This window comes from Apis dorsata, unplaced genomic scaffold, assembly GCF_000469605.1.
Source record: "Apis dorsata unplaced genomic scaffold, Apis dorsata 1.3 scaffold_163, whole genome shotgun sequence".
NCBI lineage: Eukaryota > Metazoa > Arthropoda > Insecta > Hymenoptera > Apidae > Apis > Apis dorsata.
This window is the reverse complement of record NW_006263452.1, coordinates 583625-598544: the sequence shown is the minus strand read 5'-3', so window position 1 is coordinate 598544 and position 14920 is coordinate 583625. Positions and strand designations below refer to the sequence as shown.

Below are 14920 nucleotides of genomic sequence, written 5' to 3'. Positions count from 1 at the left end.
AAAAAAAAAAAAAATTGTTTTCCGTTCGCCGGTTCTAATAAATGATCTTATAGCGTGACTCGGTGAAGAAGAATTTAAAAAAATATATATATATATTATAAAGATAAGAGGATGAAGTTATCGCGGTTTGTACATTTCCCTCGTTTCATAAACGTGTTTGAAATTGAATATTAAAAAAAAAAAAAAAAATCAAAGATCCGTAATACGATAAAACGAGAAAGATGAAAGGTAGGGAATAGCGAAGGACGAAATATCGGGATATCCGAATGGAGGCTTTGCTAGCTCGGTACTCGCCCTAGGGTAGGGAGTATTGCTGCAATATTGGATTACAATAAAGCATCTATATGACGTTGCAGAGTAGACGACATAGTTTTGAACATCGACTTGGCGCCGACGTTTCTGGACATAGCCGGCGTCGAGACGCCCCCGCAGATGGACGGTCGTTCCTTTAAGAAACTTTTTCAGAAGTGAGTATATTTGCCAATTTTTCATCCCACGCGATTTAAGGATTAAATTAAATAAAACGCAATAAAACGAAAATTACCATTGAATCGAATCGAACGAAACTCGAACACAATTTGACGAAGCTTTGCCTTCCGTCTTATGCGATGTGAATTTCCTGTAAATTTTTCAAGAGGTTTGCGTTTGCGTGTTTTGCAGCAAACACGGGAGAAGATCGAAGTTCAAGTGGCCGGATACGTTCCTGATCGAATCTTCCGGCCGTAGAGAAACGCCGGAATCGATCGCGGAATCGAAAGCGAGGGAAGCGAGGAAACAGAATCAAACGGCGTTGGTTAAACAGCATTCGAACGCGACACCGGAAGAGGAGGAGGACAACACGGCCGATCCGGATGCGGAGCACGAGTCTGAGCATCGATTCTTCGAGAACGATACGGGAAGCGATCAAGACATATCGGAGGACGAGGATTTCGAAGACTCGATCATCGATGAATCGAGTAATATCTCTCTTTCTTTCCCTCTTTCTCCATTCGATATTATTATCGAATAATAATTCTTGCGCGTTATAAAGCCTTATCCGGGACGCAATTTAGCCTGGAGGGAGGCGTACCATTTTGCGCTGACCTTTTCGCGGCAATAAAGTTGCTCTCTGGTTGGAGAGCTGCAATTTCGCATTATGATCCGATCTTTCAATGAATAAATTACTCGGAGCCGTGGATTTACACAGAGTATTGACGACGAGATTTAATCGGGGAGTAGCCATCCGATAAATTCGCGATGAAAAAACTGTTTCTTTCCGTCTTGTTTTCTCTCGCGTCTTTCGCCACGATAATCTCGATCGATCAAAGACAATTTATAATAATATTCGAGCGATTAAGATCGATATCTTTCTCTCGATGCGTAAAGTTTTAATTAGTTTCGTATCTCGCGACGCGAAAAGAAAACAAGGATGGAATTTCCTGTTCCAGCTCGACAAGGGTAATAAGCGATTAACTCGAATGAATTTTTATTCATCCTATCCGGATTATCGGGTTGAAATCGGGATCGAATCCGATCGAATTCGATCCAAGTTATACGCTATACGGGATTTACGCGACTTTAATCCCATTTTATTGCGCGCTCGTTTCATAAACTCTCCTCTTCTTCTGTATTATGTAATTTCTTCTTCTTCTTCCACCTTTGTGGAACAGGATTATTATACCGCGTCAGAAAACCGCGTAAATATCATCAGTTATGAAGAATATTCTTCTAATGAAACAATTATAAGCGGAAAAACGATGTTCATCTTCCAGACTCCGATCCGCATCTGGACAACAGGGTCCATCCCGTTCACTCGACCTTCTCCACCAAGCACGAACGATTGGCCATCGAGTGTTCGAGGCCGGAAGTCCAGACGAATTGTATCCCGGGACAGAAATGGCGTTGCGAGAGGGATGGGCACAGGTGGAGAAGGCACAAGTGCAAATACGCGGCACCTCCGCCGAGGATGTCGAAGAAATGCGCCTGCTTCACGCCGAACGGTGTCGTTTATACGAGATTGGAGTCGAACGATTACGATTACGTGCATCGATACCCCGGCTTTGGCAGGGACAGAAGACCGACCGATGTGTACGCGGATGTAGCCAGATACTTTGCTAGACGAGGTAATTCACGATTTGAAATAGAATGTATTTCGATTGGCAAATTACCGTATCGCGAATATTATTATTATTATTATTAATATTGATTCAAATATCTATCCATTTCTTTAATATCTTCGCGATTTAATTTTTCTTGACACCTTTATTATCGCAATTCCATTGGAATCCGTTATTCTATTATTCTATTCTTTTTTTCTAAAACGATTTTGAGTATTTGTATATTTGAAAAATGCTCTCTACATTTTTTTCAAATCGAGATAAAACTATCGATTGGCCTCTTTCCCTAAGTCTAAGTCTAAAATCGTTTTCATAGGCTTAAGAAGGTTAACAGGAGGTTCTGGAGATGATAGTTTACGATTTTTCTCACAGGCAAACGAGACGTGTCGGGAGCAGGGAGCGAAGATTCCGGCCAAGATACAGACGAGAACGATGATGAATATAATGACGGTGAGCGGGATCGGCGAGCCATCGACGAGGAGGACGACGAGGATTTCTTCCAGGAATTGGACAGTCTTGCGGACGATGTGAGAAAGGAATACGTAAACTTGATCTTTAGGTACGAAAAGAAGTTTAGAAAGTCGTCGATGCTCGGAGATAGATAACTCGACGAGAGTTAGTTTTTTTTCTCTCTCTCTTCATGGTGATGGATGCCCTTTCAGGGATAGATTCGATAACCAGACGTCGGAGGATGAGAAACTCGAGTTCGATAATTTGAACGAATCGGAATACTCGATCGACGACTTCGATCCTAGCTTGGATAAAGTGGTGAAAGGCCGGTTGAACGTCGAAGACGTGGTGAGAAGACACAGGAGGATACGAAGGAGCGTCACGAAGAAGGACACCGTTGAACACGTGACCAAGATAATGGAGAGCATCGAAGAGGAATTGGACGATTTAAAGGTGATTCTAATTTTATTGAAAAAAATTTTGTTATTCGAGCACGGAATGAAGGAATAATTTCTATTCAGGCGACCCAAGAACGCCAGTCGGAACCAAGAAGAGCCTTTCCGCCGAAATGTTCTGTCCTTCCGCAAGGAGGGGTGAATTGTTCTGAAACCGTGTACCAGGATCCGAACGAATGGAGGAACTCGAGGCGAGAGATCGAACAGCAAATCAGAGAAATGAGGATGCAGTTGGAGACGTTAAAAGTAAATATCGAGGACGTTATATATATTAATAGAGAATAACTCTTCGTTCTTCGTCAGGATATTCGTCGTCACTTGATGACCAAGCGACCTCACGTTATGAAAGATCCGGAGGACGGATTCAAAAGCACGGAAGAGGCACATAAACCGCATCATCATCCTTCCAAAAACCACGTGAATCGGCATCACAAGAAACACGAGCACGCCAATACGATTAATCCTGGCGCAACGACCGTTCGTTCAACGACAGTGAAACGCGTTGATCAAGCGACGGAAGGAAGAGTTGCGTCCACGGACATCACGGAGAATAAATCTAGATTTAACGTTACAGCCACGGAAAGTAGCGATACCGATACGATCACCACTTCGAGCGAACCAACTTCCACCGTTTCGTTATCGTCGACTTTTAAGCCAAAGAAAGCGTCTCGTCGTCAGAAGACAAAAGAGCCTATAGTTGGTAATAGGACGGAAGCGGAGGACGACAAGGTGCAGAGACGAAGGAAGATCCACCATCATCGAAGGAACAATACTCTTTTCACGAATAGCGTGCACGACGAGGTGCCGATTGTAAATGTGAGCGAGACAATCGAGACGACTGTGACCGCGCAAAGCACTACGTCTAGGTATCATCATCAAACAACAAGGTACACGACAATTCCTACGACGACAATGAAGGAAACCACGATTCACAGGGAGAATACTATTACCGGTATAGGGGACGTCACGAATGACTTTACCAAAGAAAATACGGTGGGAACGAACCCGCAAACGATATTATCCACAGGTTCAGAGACGATCGACAGAGAAACGACAGAATCGCAAACGGCGACGCCATTGTTCACCAGGACGACCGATACCGAAGGACGTTCCAGAACTACGTTCCCATCGACAGTCGTGACCACGACCACTACGTCTGCGACCATACCGGTTACAATTTCTTCGAACAAGAGATTTCCAAAGGTTCAGAAGAACAGGACCAACAATCTTGGACCATCCAGAATCGACGTTACCATTTTGGAATCTCCGGATAGGAGGAGCAGACAAGGTCAGTGATCCATATACGTGAGATTTATTGATTTCTCTGTATCGACGTAAGATGATCGAACTTGTCTGTTCCATTATTATAGAAATAATAGATATAGCGAATAATAATCGCCGGTTACCACCAATGCTGAACAGTCCTTTGGAAGCACGTCACAAGTGTTACTGTGAGCCGGATTCTTACTCGAAAAAGGACGAGAAAGAGATCGCTCGGGAGGAAAGGAGAAGGTTGAAGGAGGAACGTTTGAAGAAAAAGGAGAGGAAGCTGAGGAAGAAAGCCAAACTGGAGAAGGAGTGTTTAACCGAAAAGATGAACTGTTTCGAGCACGATAACGATCATTGGCGCACAGCACCGTTGTGGAGTGCGGGCCCATTCTGTTTTTGCATGAATGCCAACAATAATACGTACTCGTGCATCCGCACCATTAACGCGACACACAATTTCCTTTACTGCGAGTTCACTACCGGTTTGGTCACTTATTATAACCTGAGGATCGGTGAGTGCTTATTCACTTATATACATCGTGGATCGGGTGGGGAAGATTCGAAAGGAAATTGGCTTCTCGGTATCGAAATTCCATTTCTTTTTATTCAGATCCGTTCGAACAATGGAACAGAGTTTCGTCTTTAACGTCTTTGGAACGTTCCTATCTTCACGATCAATTGGAACATTTAAAGGGGTGCAAAGGGACGAGGGATTGCACGGTTGGAAACGCGAAGGAAGCATTGCCGCAGCAACAGCATCAGAGATTCATCGCGAAAAGAAAATTCGCCAATACGTTCGGTACGTTCGATGTGTGAAACACGGAAATTGAAAACTTATCCTATTTATTTTGTTCTGTTCCCTTTTTTGTGCACAGAGGATATTTTCGTACCATCGACGTTACAAATTATTCGTGAGAGCGAGCTTAGCAGTCCGCCGAATAAGAGACGGAAAAAGTTGCAGAAGTAAGTAATCTCTTTTAATATTTTAATTGTAATTCTTAATTTGTGGATTCTAGTTATTTCAAAAATTTATTATCCTATTTCCTATTATTCTTCTTCTTTTTATCGAACTTCTTTTTAGCGTTTGGAACAGACGAAGCAGAAGCTGGCAAACTAATTTTAGGCATCATCAAGACACGATGAATTATCGTCGGCACAGACATCAGTACTGATTATCATTGATTCGTTTGTTTCTTTTTGAACAAATTGTCGAAGGATGCGTGAAAGCATTGCCTTAGATGTATATTAATTTCGCGATGCATTTAATAATGTAATTTATTTAGTGATATTTAATCGAGGAAGGATGCGTGATATTTAATTGAAAATGTTCGGATTCCATTAAAATTAGAATCGCGCTTTAAAACGATTGTATTTCGCGTTGCAGAAAGAAAGAAAGAATCGTCTAAAAATGAATGGGATAGCAAAAACATGTCGACTATCTAAACGAATGATCTAAATAGATAGATTGACTTATACCGTCTCGAAAAACTTTGTTCTGCAATGTTGGTACATTATGTATATTTCTAATGCTATATTTTTCACAAAATTAAATTGCGACTGATCGGACGTGTTTCGCTTATATTAAATGACGTACACGTGTGATTAACAATCGGAAACGATCTAAACGATCCTTTTTTTTTACTTAATAGCCGATATTTTTTATAATAATTTATTTACCACTATTACTATTATTACTACTACTCGTCTCTTTAGGTCTTTTTGTATACAAGAAAGCGAATAACTCGAATGAAACGATACTTGCCTAACGAGATTTAGAGTAATTTTAAAATCTTCGATTGTTCGGAATTAGCGACACGATACTTCTTTGAGAAGTGAATAATCGATATCAAGTAGGTTTATAAAGAAGAAAGAATTGTCTAAGGGGAGAGAGGGATCTGAGGGTTCGTCTATCGCGTCACAACGAGAAAAATTAAACTCGAGTTTGTGAGGATACGAACTGAAACGCACAACGAAAGAACGGAACACAATAGGAAAATCGTCCTGCCAAAAATTTGTTGTCTTTCTCTTGTGAAATTTTCTATATACCGATATACGTTTATAAAACGTTTGTTCTATCGAAGCTGCCATTCGTTTTATTTTTTTCCTATTGCCTTCATGCAATAACATTGCAAAATATGAATTGCGACTGCCACAAAGTATCTTACTAATCATTCTAGCCACATCATTACTAGGATGTTTGAATGGAGACAGGAAAAAAAAAAAAAAAGAAACAAAAATAATAATTCAAAATGTAATCAAAAAGTACACAATGTTAAGACTGTATGAGTTATAATTAAAAAAAAAAAATACTTTTAGCATTGTTTATTTTGTGCAATTTCCTGTCTTATTAGAAACAATATGAAAACTTTTGTGATTGCTACACCTAACCACAGTCTCTGTTATAATGAAAAAAAAATTGAATGCTGATGGATTGTATATGTTACTATAAATATATACAAAAAAAAAAAAAAAAAAGAAACAAAAATAAAAATTCAAAATGTAATAAAAAAGAACACAATGTTAAAACTGCATGATTTATATTTAAAAAAAAAAAAAAAAAAATGAAATTCATTATTTCATATATTTGCTTCAATAAAGTTAGAAATTTTTGACTATATTTGTTATTTTTTAATGAAAACTAATTATAATTATCATTGTATAGTATGATTAGATTTTCTCCATTAGCATTTTATTTTTTTTTATACAAGTATATGTCTGTGTTATGTACTAGATTCTCAGTTAGTGTCCTGAGAATATCTTCAAGATTTTGAAGTTAAAGCAATGTATTTAAATCATGTGAAATAAATAAATAAAAAAATACTGTCCAAATTCCAACTAATATTTTATTTTTTTTATATAAAAAAATAATGAACAATTTTTTTTAAAAATAAGAAATAATAAAAATAATTTTTTTAGATTTAGAAAGTAAAAAAAATATATATAGAATTTAGAAATCAATTGAAATGTCAAAATCTTCATTATCATCAAAAATATTTTCTTTACATTTAATTTCGGTTATATTTTTGCTATGGAAATCATTATTCTTACTACTATCTATTTCCTTTGATATAGAATTGTCATAATCTTCTTCATTATCATTAACAAAATTTTGTGTACAATCACTTTCATCAGAAAGATCTGATTTTATAGATTTACTTTGTGAGGATTTTATTATATTATCATTAAGATGAATTTTATCATCATTTTCATTGTACTTAATATTTTTGCTAGTTGAAGCTTTGAAAATATTAGATTCAATTTCTTCAGTTGAATCTAAATATTTTGCCCACTTATTCTCAGTAACTTTTAATTTTAGTTGCTCAGGATAAGTACTCGTGTAATTATCATTAATATTATTGCATTCATCAAAAGATTTTGCAATTTTCTCAACCTCATGTTCTTTCATAAGATTTAATTTTTGAACAAAAACACGACAATCTTTTCCTGAGCCTTTAAAATAAACCTAAAAATTATAATTACCTACTACTATTTTATCATTTTTTGTATAACTATATCATGACATATTTATAATATATATTATATTGGAGATTGAAGATTGAATTTTTTCGTTAGAAATAGAATTAACTAACCTGTTTAAATGTCTGCTTGAAGTTACATATTTTACACTGCCATTTTTTTGCTTTTTTTATTATATGGACCTATTATTAACAGAAATCAATTATGTTATTAGAGATAATAATACATTGTAACAGCATTTCGAAACTACGCATTTAACAATTACTTGATATGTTTTACATGAAGAACAGCGTAAAATATTCATTTCTTGCGGCATGATGTTAGAATGTATTGAAATATTAGTACGAAAAACACTTTTTAATATTAAAACTATTACTTTTTAAAGTAAAACAGCTTTGAAACACTATTTCAAACTTCGAATCACTTTGACACTGAACAAGACAGGCTAGCCAATATGGCGTCATCAAAAATTGGCGGGAAATAAAGTTATTTCTGATTTATTTATTTTTATATAAAATAACAAATAAAAAGAAATTTTTAGTATATGCACATTAAAAATTATGCAAAGACGGAAAAACCTAAATTAAAGTTTATAATATAAAAATTAAAAAAGTTTGAATTTGGATGTTCATTTATTAGTTCGTCCTAGTCGCCGTTAGATAATGGTTCGATGTGAATGTTACAATTTTTGAAAGTTGCTTATAACTACGAAAAAAGAAGAAATATTTGAATAAAATTAGTTTCAAATTAGTTCTCTGAAACTCAAGTTTTAATTTGAATAATTAAAAGTTAAAAAATTATCCCAGAAGGAACGTGAATGATTCGATTTTGTTAAATTTACTTCGTTTTAATGTGCGTATTTCAAATTTTTAGTTTCATTTAAATATTTTATTGCAAATGCGTTTTTATTGCAAAATTATAAGAAATTATAAGGAATTATAAGGAATTATAATTGATTATATCAAAGAAATCAGTTTTATTTTATTTTATTTATATTTTATTTCTTATCTTCACACACTTTATCATCATGCATATATATTTTTAAAACATTTGTAAAAAATAAATTAATTAATATTAAAATATAAATCTCTATTCAATATCGATTTTACAATTGGGTAAAGCTTCAGTAAGTTCTTTATAAATAATATCATTTGTGACAGCTGGTAATCCTTTAATTTTTAATTGTTTCAAATTTCTGAAATAAATTCAAAAAATTAATAATATCATATTCTTTTTTAACATATTTTTAATATTTTTATATATATTACATACTTCAATATTTTCAATTCACGTAGACCATTATCATCAATACTTTTACATCTTATAATTTCTAAATTAATTAATGAATCTTGAAGAAGTGATAAATGTGGTATAGCACTATTATTAATATATCTGCATTCTTCAAATTTTATATCTTTTATATATTTGCATCCCTCTAAATTATAATAATTAAATGAATAATTATAATTATATATATTTAATTTTTTCCATTTTATTAAATCAAAAATTATAATATTGACCAAAATGTTGAAATCCAACATCACATATACCAGCATTATTTGCTTCAATAGCTTCAATGTAATAATTTCCATGAGATGGTAATGCATTATAATCAGTTAATTGTTCAGAAAAATTTTTCCATCTAACAAATGCTCCATTTCTTAAAAGCCATTCTGCACAAGCACGGTCTGGACCAATTTCTTTTATACGGTCAGCATCAACTCTTAAAAAAATAGTTTCATACCATTTTTTCAAAAGCTATTTTAAAAGCTATCTTATACAAAAAATTAAATAGCATTGTTTTAATTTAAATTACCTATTGAATATAACAGTAATCCAATAAAAAAAAGATCTATTTTGACTTCTTATAGTTTGAAAAAAAACAGATGTTAATCTATTCAATGTCTGAAATTAAAATATATGTAGTAATGATTTTATTTAAAAATAAATGAACAAATTTTTTTATAGTCTTACATAAGTTGTCATTATTTTTTTGTATTATTAAAAATATAATTAAAATATTATTATCAAACACTTAGGTTATACGATATGAAAAATAAATCATACAATGAAATCATTATTGTTTACAAAGCATAAAATTGTTGTAACTATAATTGTAATGCTTTCGAAATAATATTTTACTAGTACTTCTAATAAAAGAATTTATGTGTAATATATCTAAACATTTGAGCAATAAGATATAAATATTTTAATAGATGGCGAAAAAATTTTTTCAAGATAGATAATAGAAAAATTTTTATTTGAATCGATAATTTCTTTGTTACATTATATACGAGAAATATTGAATCACAAACAATTGAATGGAATTTTTAATCGTAATTTTAAGCTATTAAATTCTTATCAGTCATATACAATAAACAAATTATTAAATATAGATGTCATACTACTATAGGTGACATACTGGATTTCTATAGTCGATACTATTCTATATTATCGTAGTCTCTGGATTTCATAATTGTATGTGCCGCCGGTTTGAAGAGTCAAAACAAACCTGTGTGATTACGCACAGCAGTGGTTACGTTTGATACGGAAATTATTAAATAGCAGCAATATGAGTCGAAGAAAAAGAGCGAAGGTATGTTTTTTTATTCTGTTTTATTAGAATTGGTATTATTTTTTTAAAAATATGTTCTTATAGTATGATATTGTGCGATATATATAATAAATAAATTTATTATTTTATATATTAACTATGATACATTTGTATTGTTTTCTTCCCCTAATATTTTTTTATATAATGGTACAGATTGATACAAATTTTAGTATAAGAGACAATTCGTATATGATTATCTTAAGTGATATTCTGTCGCAAATAAGTGGATTAGGTTATGTTTAGGTTAGAGTCATTATTTGTTATTTATTTTAGTTTATCATCAATCATAAGTTTATCTTTTTATAATTAAAATCGAATATGTTATGTAGACATATTAAAATAGATATATTTTACGCAACTTTTAAGTCATAAATGCTTATAGAAATTTTTAACCTATACGTTAAGACAGATTTCTATATGATATTTTCAAGATTTTCTTACAAAAAAATTTATAATTAAATATTGTTTCCTTGATTTTTTAATTGTTATATATTTATATATTAAATATAGGTAGAGTACAGAGAAATGGAAGAGAAATATAATCAATTAGAGGATGAAAATGCTTCAGATACATCGGAAAAATCTAAACCTGGTCTTGTAACGCCAGAAAAAAAAGTTGTTCCTGAAGTAAAAAAAGAATCTGATACAAGTATATCACAATCTGTTCCCACATCTTCAGCACCAAGAATTGAAGTAAAAGAAGAAGACGATCAAGATAGCGATCATGAAGATCCTCATGGTAAATATATTTTTTAATAAAGTGTTATGTTTTTTTTTTAATAATAATTTTTTTATAAAATTATAATTTATATTTCATTTTTAGTAAAAGAATTACTTAATGGTTTGGAAGGAGCAGCATTTCAAAGTCGTCTTCCATTCGATAAATTAACTTCTACAGAAGCTGCTTGTTTCCCAGATGTTTCTGGCGGTCCACCACAGACTCAGAAAGTTTTTCTTCACATTCGAAACAGACTTGTATGATATTTATCCTTATAAAAAATTAAATTTAATTTCCATCCAAACTTATTAATGTTTTTATTTCAGTTGCAATTATGGCTTGAAAATCCAAAACAACAATTGATAATTGAGAATGCTTTGCCAGCAATAGAACCACCTTATAATAGCGATACTGTATTGGCACGTCGAATTCACGCATTTTTAGAAAGACATGGTTTTATTAATTTCGGAGTATTTAAACGACTTAAAGTAATAATATATTCAATTTTTTAATAAAATTTGTACAAATATTATTTATAATATGCGAAATATTATTATAATCATTTATTTATTTTTTATTTTAGCCATTACCTACGAAGAAGTTAGGTAAAGTGATCGTAATTGGAGCAGGTATTGCTGGTTTAGCTGCAGCCCAACAAATGCAACAATTTGGTTTAGAAGTAATTGTACTCGAAGCACGGGTATTATCACTTAAAATTATAATTACAATATATTAAAACGATATATATTATTTTCTACATATGTTTCCAATTTTGATGTTTTATAGGATCGCGTTGGTGGACGAATTGCAACATTTCGTAAATCTTCATATATAGCCGATCTCGGGGCTATGGTAGTCACGGGTTTAGGTGGGAATCCCGTAACAACACTTAGTAAACAGATTAATATGGAACTTCACAAAATTCGACAAAAGTGTCCTTTATACGAAAGCGATGGGCAAACGGTTAATATAAATATATTTTTACATTGTAATAATTAAATGTTTAAAAAATTATTTATGCAGTTTTAATACTTTTCCGCAAGTAGGTCCCAAAAGATAAAGATGAAATGGTAGAGAGAGAGTTTAACCGGTTATTGGAAGCAACTTCATATCTTTCACATCAATTAGATTTTAATTACGTGGGTAGTGCTGGATCTGGACAAGGTGGTAATACACGACCGGTTTCATTGGGTCAGGCATTGGAATGGGTGATACGTCTACAAGAGCAAGGTGTCAAACAGCGTCAAGTAGCACATCTGCGTTCCGTACTATCGCTCCAAGGTCGACTCATTACCAATCAACATAGGGTGAGTATCTTAATTATTTTTATCTAAAAATTATTAGAAAATACTAATAGCTCTTATACCATAGATGATAGCAATCATGGATCGTTTGGTCGAGTTAAATAAGCAATATAAAGAAATGACCGAAAGTAAATTACAAACACGTGATATAACGCAAGAATTCGTATTGCGTTCAAAATTACGCGATCTTCATAATGCATGCAAGGTATAATTATCAATTACTTGCACCTATCTTTATTCATATATTCTATATCAAGTAGACGCTATTTAATTCTTTATATTAGGAATGGGATCAACTTTCCGAACAACAGAAAGAAATCGAGGCAAAGTTACAAGAATTGGAAGCCTCCCCTCCTAGGTAAGTTCCTTATACGATGCATCGTAGATTAAGATTTTTATCGGTATATAAATTTTTTGTTTATTGTTCATAGTGACGTATATCTTTCTTCGAAGGACCGTCAAATATTGGATTGGCACTTTGCAAATTTGGAGTTCGCCAACGCGACGTCGCTATCGAACCTAAGCCTGAAACATTGGGACCAAGACGACGACTTCGAATTTACCGGCAGTCATCTAACAGGTCAGTCTCTTTAATAACACTTGCAAGTAACGTTTTGCCTTGTTAGTCGTTGTTTACTTTCACCACGCGAGCAATTAGAATTTGTTGAACCGCTAAATTGACCATAATTATTATCAATTGTACACGTTACTCGTTAAGATACGTTAAACACGCGAAAACATTCTAATTTCGTACGTGATTCGTCGAGTACGGCGTAACGCGTACATACGGTATTATATCGACGTTCTCGAGAAATTGCTTAACCAGCCAGTAGATGGTATAGATAACAGGTGAATTATTCGCGGGTTGCATCTCCTTTACAGGCGTCGGATAGTCTCTCGCACTCGATGTCCGTGCGGTTGACTTTATCAACCTTATTGAAAGTCGATAGCACGAGATTCCATGTAGATAGTACGCTATATCCCTTAACCGATCGGTTACCAGAGTTCTCATTATGTGAAATTATACTATGATCATATAGCGTGTTCGCGGTTCTCGGGTCTACTAATGCGTTAACAAAAACGAAAGCGGCGAGAAATATGACTATAGATAATCAAGCGGTTTCGTATTTTACACTGTTCGAGGGATTCTCTCTGTTCCTAACTTGCAGCAAACTTGACTTAACGGTCTACCATACCATTTCCCTAATCATTATCTCAAGTATTTACATTAAACCAACCAAGGAACCTTTCCGGAAATAATTGGCTATCCCATATCCCGTTCGAATCGCTATCCATTGCAATTAAATCTGTTCGAAGCTTCTGACCGTAACCTCGTGACGTACCACATTCCGTGTTACCATTCCGCTCGTCTCATACTCGCGCAACGAGAGGAAGACAGGAAGACAGGTTCATCGTGGAGCCGTGGCGTTCTCGGAGCGCGGAATTATCTTAACGACATTACTTGTAATTCCTTCCTTGACACGATTCACACCCGGAAGCCTGTATGGTTTCAAGTACGAGAGACAGAGGCGTCGGTTTCAACCGGTTATCGTTGATCTTACACGAAATATTGTACCCGGTATGTAAACGAACGGTAAACGTTGCTTTAATAGATATCCCAAGTAGACGTTGGTGGATGTTGCGTATCGGTGAACCGTAACGCATCGGAATAACGTGGTCGCGTGTGTCGCTACCGCGAAGCACACTCGACTGACAGTGAACGAGCGAACCGGTCGAGTCAGGCTCGAATTCCAATATTGCTCCACTGTCGTCCGCGCACTGGCCGCGCAGTCGAGTGCATCGTGCGAGAGAGCGAACTCGAGCGAGTGAGCGTGGCCCCTTAACGCACAGAATGAAACAAGAGACGCGCGAGGAAGGAGGAGGACGAGGAGGAGGAGGAGGAGGAGGAAGAGGATGATGGTGCCTCTCGCCCCCGGTTCTTATTGGGGCCACGGTGGTGCGCGGCCATGGTGGTCAATTCGAAATTAAAGCGATGCCCACAGTCCATGACTGACGTGCATCGATGATCATGACGGTCTGCCCGCAGGTTCTTCCCGGCGATTAATGAGATGTAAACAATTTAACGGTAAATTAAGCACAACAATAGGCTCTCCCCGGTGAATCCCTCGGTCCAAAGTTGGGGCCCTGAACGGCGGATCCTCGATGTAATCGGTTCTTGGACGGAGCCTCGAACTTCTCGCGATCCTCCGGCTCCGGTTTACGGACCATCGCTTCCTTCTCCATTCTTTCACGAAACGAATCCCGGCTACAGGGTTAATAGCCACTGACCGAAAAACCGTTTAGGCCTAAGAGTATTCCTCGAGATACTTTTTCGCCTTTGAATGTCGCCGACCACGGTTCCGCTTCTATTTCTCCGGTAACGTTTCTCGGATCGGTGTCACGTCTCGTTAGCTCGTCGATTTATGCAAATATACCTTTCCCCCTCCCCCTTCCGTCCGAATATAAAGATACTCCACGAATTTTCGACCAATGCATGGACGGTTTCGTCTTCTGTTTTCTTTTTTTTTTTTTTCCTT

At 35.1% G+C, this 14920-nt stretch overlaps 4 protein-coding genes across 7 annotated transcripts in view; 2 read left to right on the top strand and 2 right to left on the bottom strand.

The window, feature by feature from the left end:
* LOC102677152 (extracellular sulfatase SULF-1 homolog) overlaps positions 1-6570 on the top strand; it is a 72295-nt gene extending 65725 nt beyond the window's left edge. For 3 of the 4 annotated variants that reach the window (XM_031509581.1, XM_006613847.2, XM_031509580.1), the window contains exons 7-17: positions 357-467; positions 661-956; positions 1752-2102; positions 2469-2655; positions 2759-2999; positions 3068-3247; positions 3305-4289; positions 4372-4782; positions 4881-5069; positions 5146-5233; positions 5352-6570. In XM_031509581.1, the coding sequence (XP_031365441.1) occupies positions 357-467; positions 661-956; positions 1752-2102; positions 2469-2655; positions 2759-2999; positions 3068-3247; positions 3305-4289; positions 4372-4782; positions 4881-5069; positions 5146-5233; positions 5352-5442 (3130 nt within the window). In that variant the 3' untranslated portion in view covers positions 5443-6570. The remainder of the gene's footprint in view (positions 1-356; positions 468-660; positions 957-1751; positions 2103-2468; positions 2656-2758; positions 3000-3067; positions 3248-3304; positions 4290-4371; positions 4783-4880; positions 5070-5145; positions 5234-5351) is intronic. The other variant, XM_006613846.2, reaches the window with a different exon arrangement.
* A 387-nt stretch (positions 6571-6957) lies between these two features.
* On the bottom strand, positions 6958-8289 carry LOC102671411 (MRN complex-interacting protein). Its single transcript, XM_031509584.1, has 3 exons — positions 8013-8289; positions 7861-7929; positions 6958-7733 (listed from the first exon to the last, which is right to left on the bottom strand). The coding sequence occupies exons 1-3, from the start codon at positions 8061-8063 to the stop codon at positions 7218-7220; spliced, it is 636 nt and encodes a 211-aa protein (XP_031365444.1). The 5' UTR covers positions 8064-8289; the 3' UTR covers positions 6958-7217.
* Positions 8290-8717: 428 nt separating this feature from the next.
* LOC102671266 (ATP synthase subunit s, mitochondrial) lies at positions 8718-9658 on the bottom strand (the record flags this gene model as incomplete). Its single annotated transcript, XM_031509577.1, has 4 exons — positions 8718-8942; positions 9020-9182; positions 9268-9470; positions 9564-9658. Coding segments are annotated over 4 exons (567 nt in total), but the record flags the coding sequence as incomplete, so codon positions are not given.
* A 533-nt stretch (positions 9659-10191) lies between these two features.
* The window catches only part of LOC102677004 (lysine-specific histone demethylase 1A), a 102577-nt gene continuing 97848 nt past the window's right edge, over positions 10192-14920 (top strand). Inside the window, exons 1-10 of the mRNA XM_006613845.2 lie at positions 10192-10343; positions 10872-11100; positions 11185-11336; positions 11406-11567; positions 11663-11779; positions 11866-12042; positions 12126-12386; positions 12451-12588; positions 12668-12741; positions 12815-12963. Of these exons, the coding sequence (XP_006613908.1) occupies positions 10320-10343; positions 10872-11100; positions 11185-11336; positions 11406-11567; positions 11663-11779; positions 11866-12042; positions 12126-12386; positions 12451-12588; positions 12668-12741; positions 12815-12963 (1483 nt within the window). The 5' untranslated portion in view covers positions 10192-10319. The remainder of the gene's footprint in view (positions 10344-10871; positions 11101-11184; positions 11337-11405; positions 11568-11662; positions 11780-11865; positions 12043-12125; positions 12387-12450; positions 12589-12667; positions 12742-12814; positions 12964-14920) is intronic.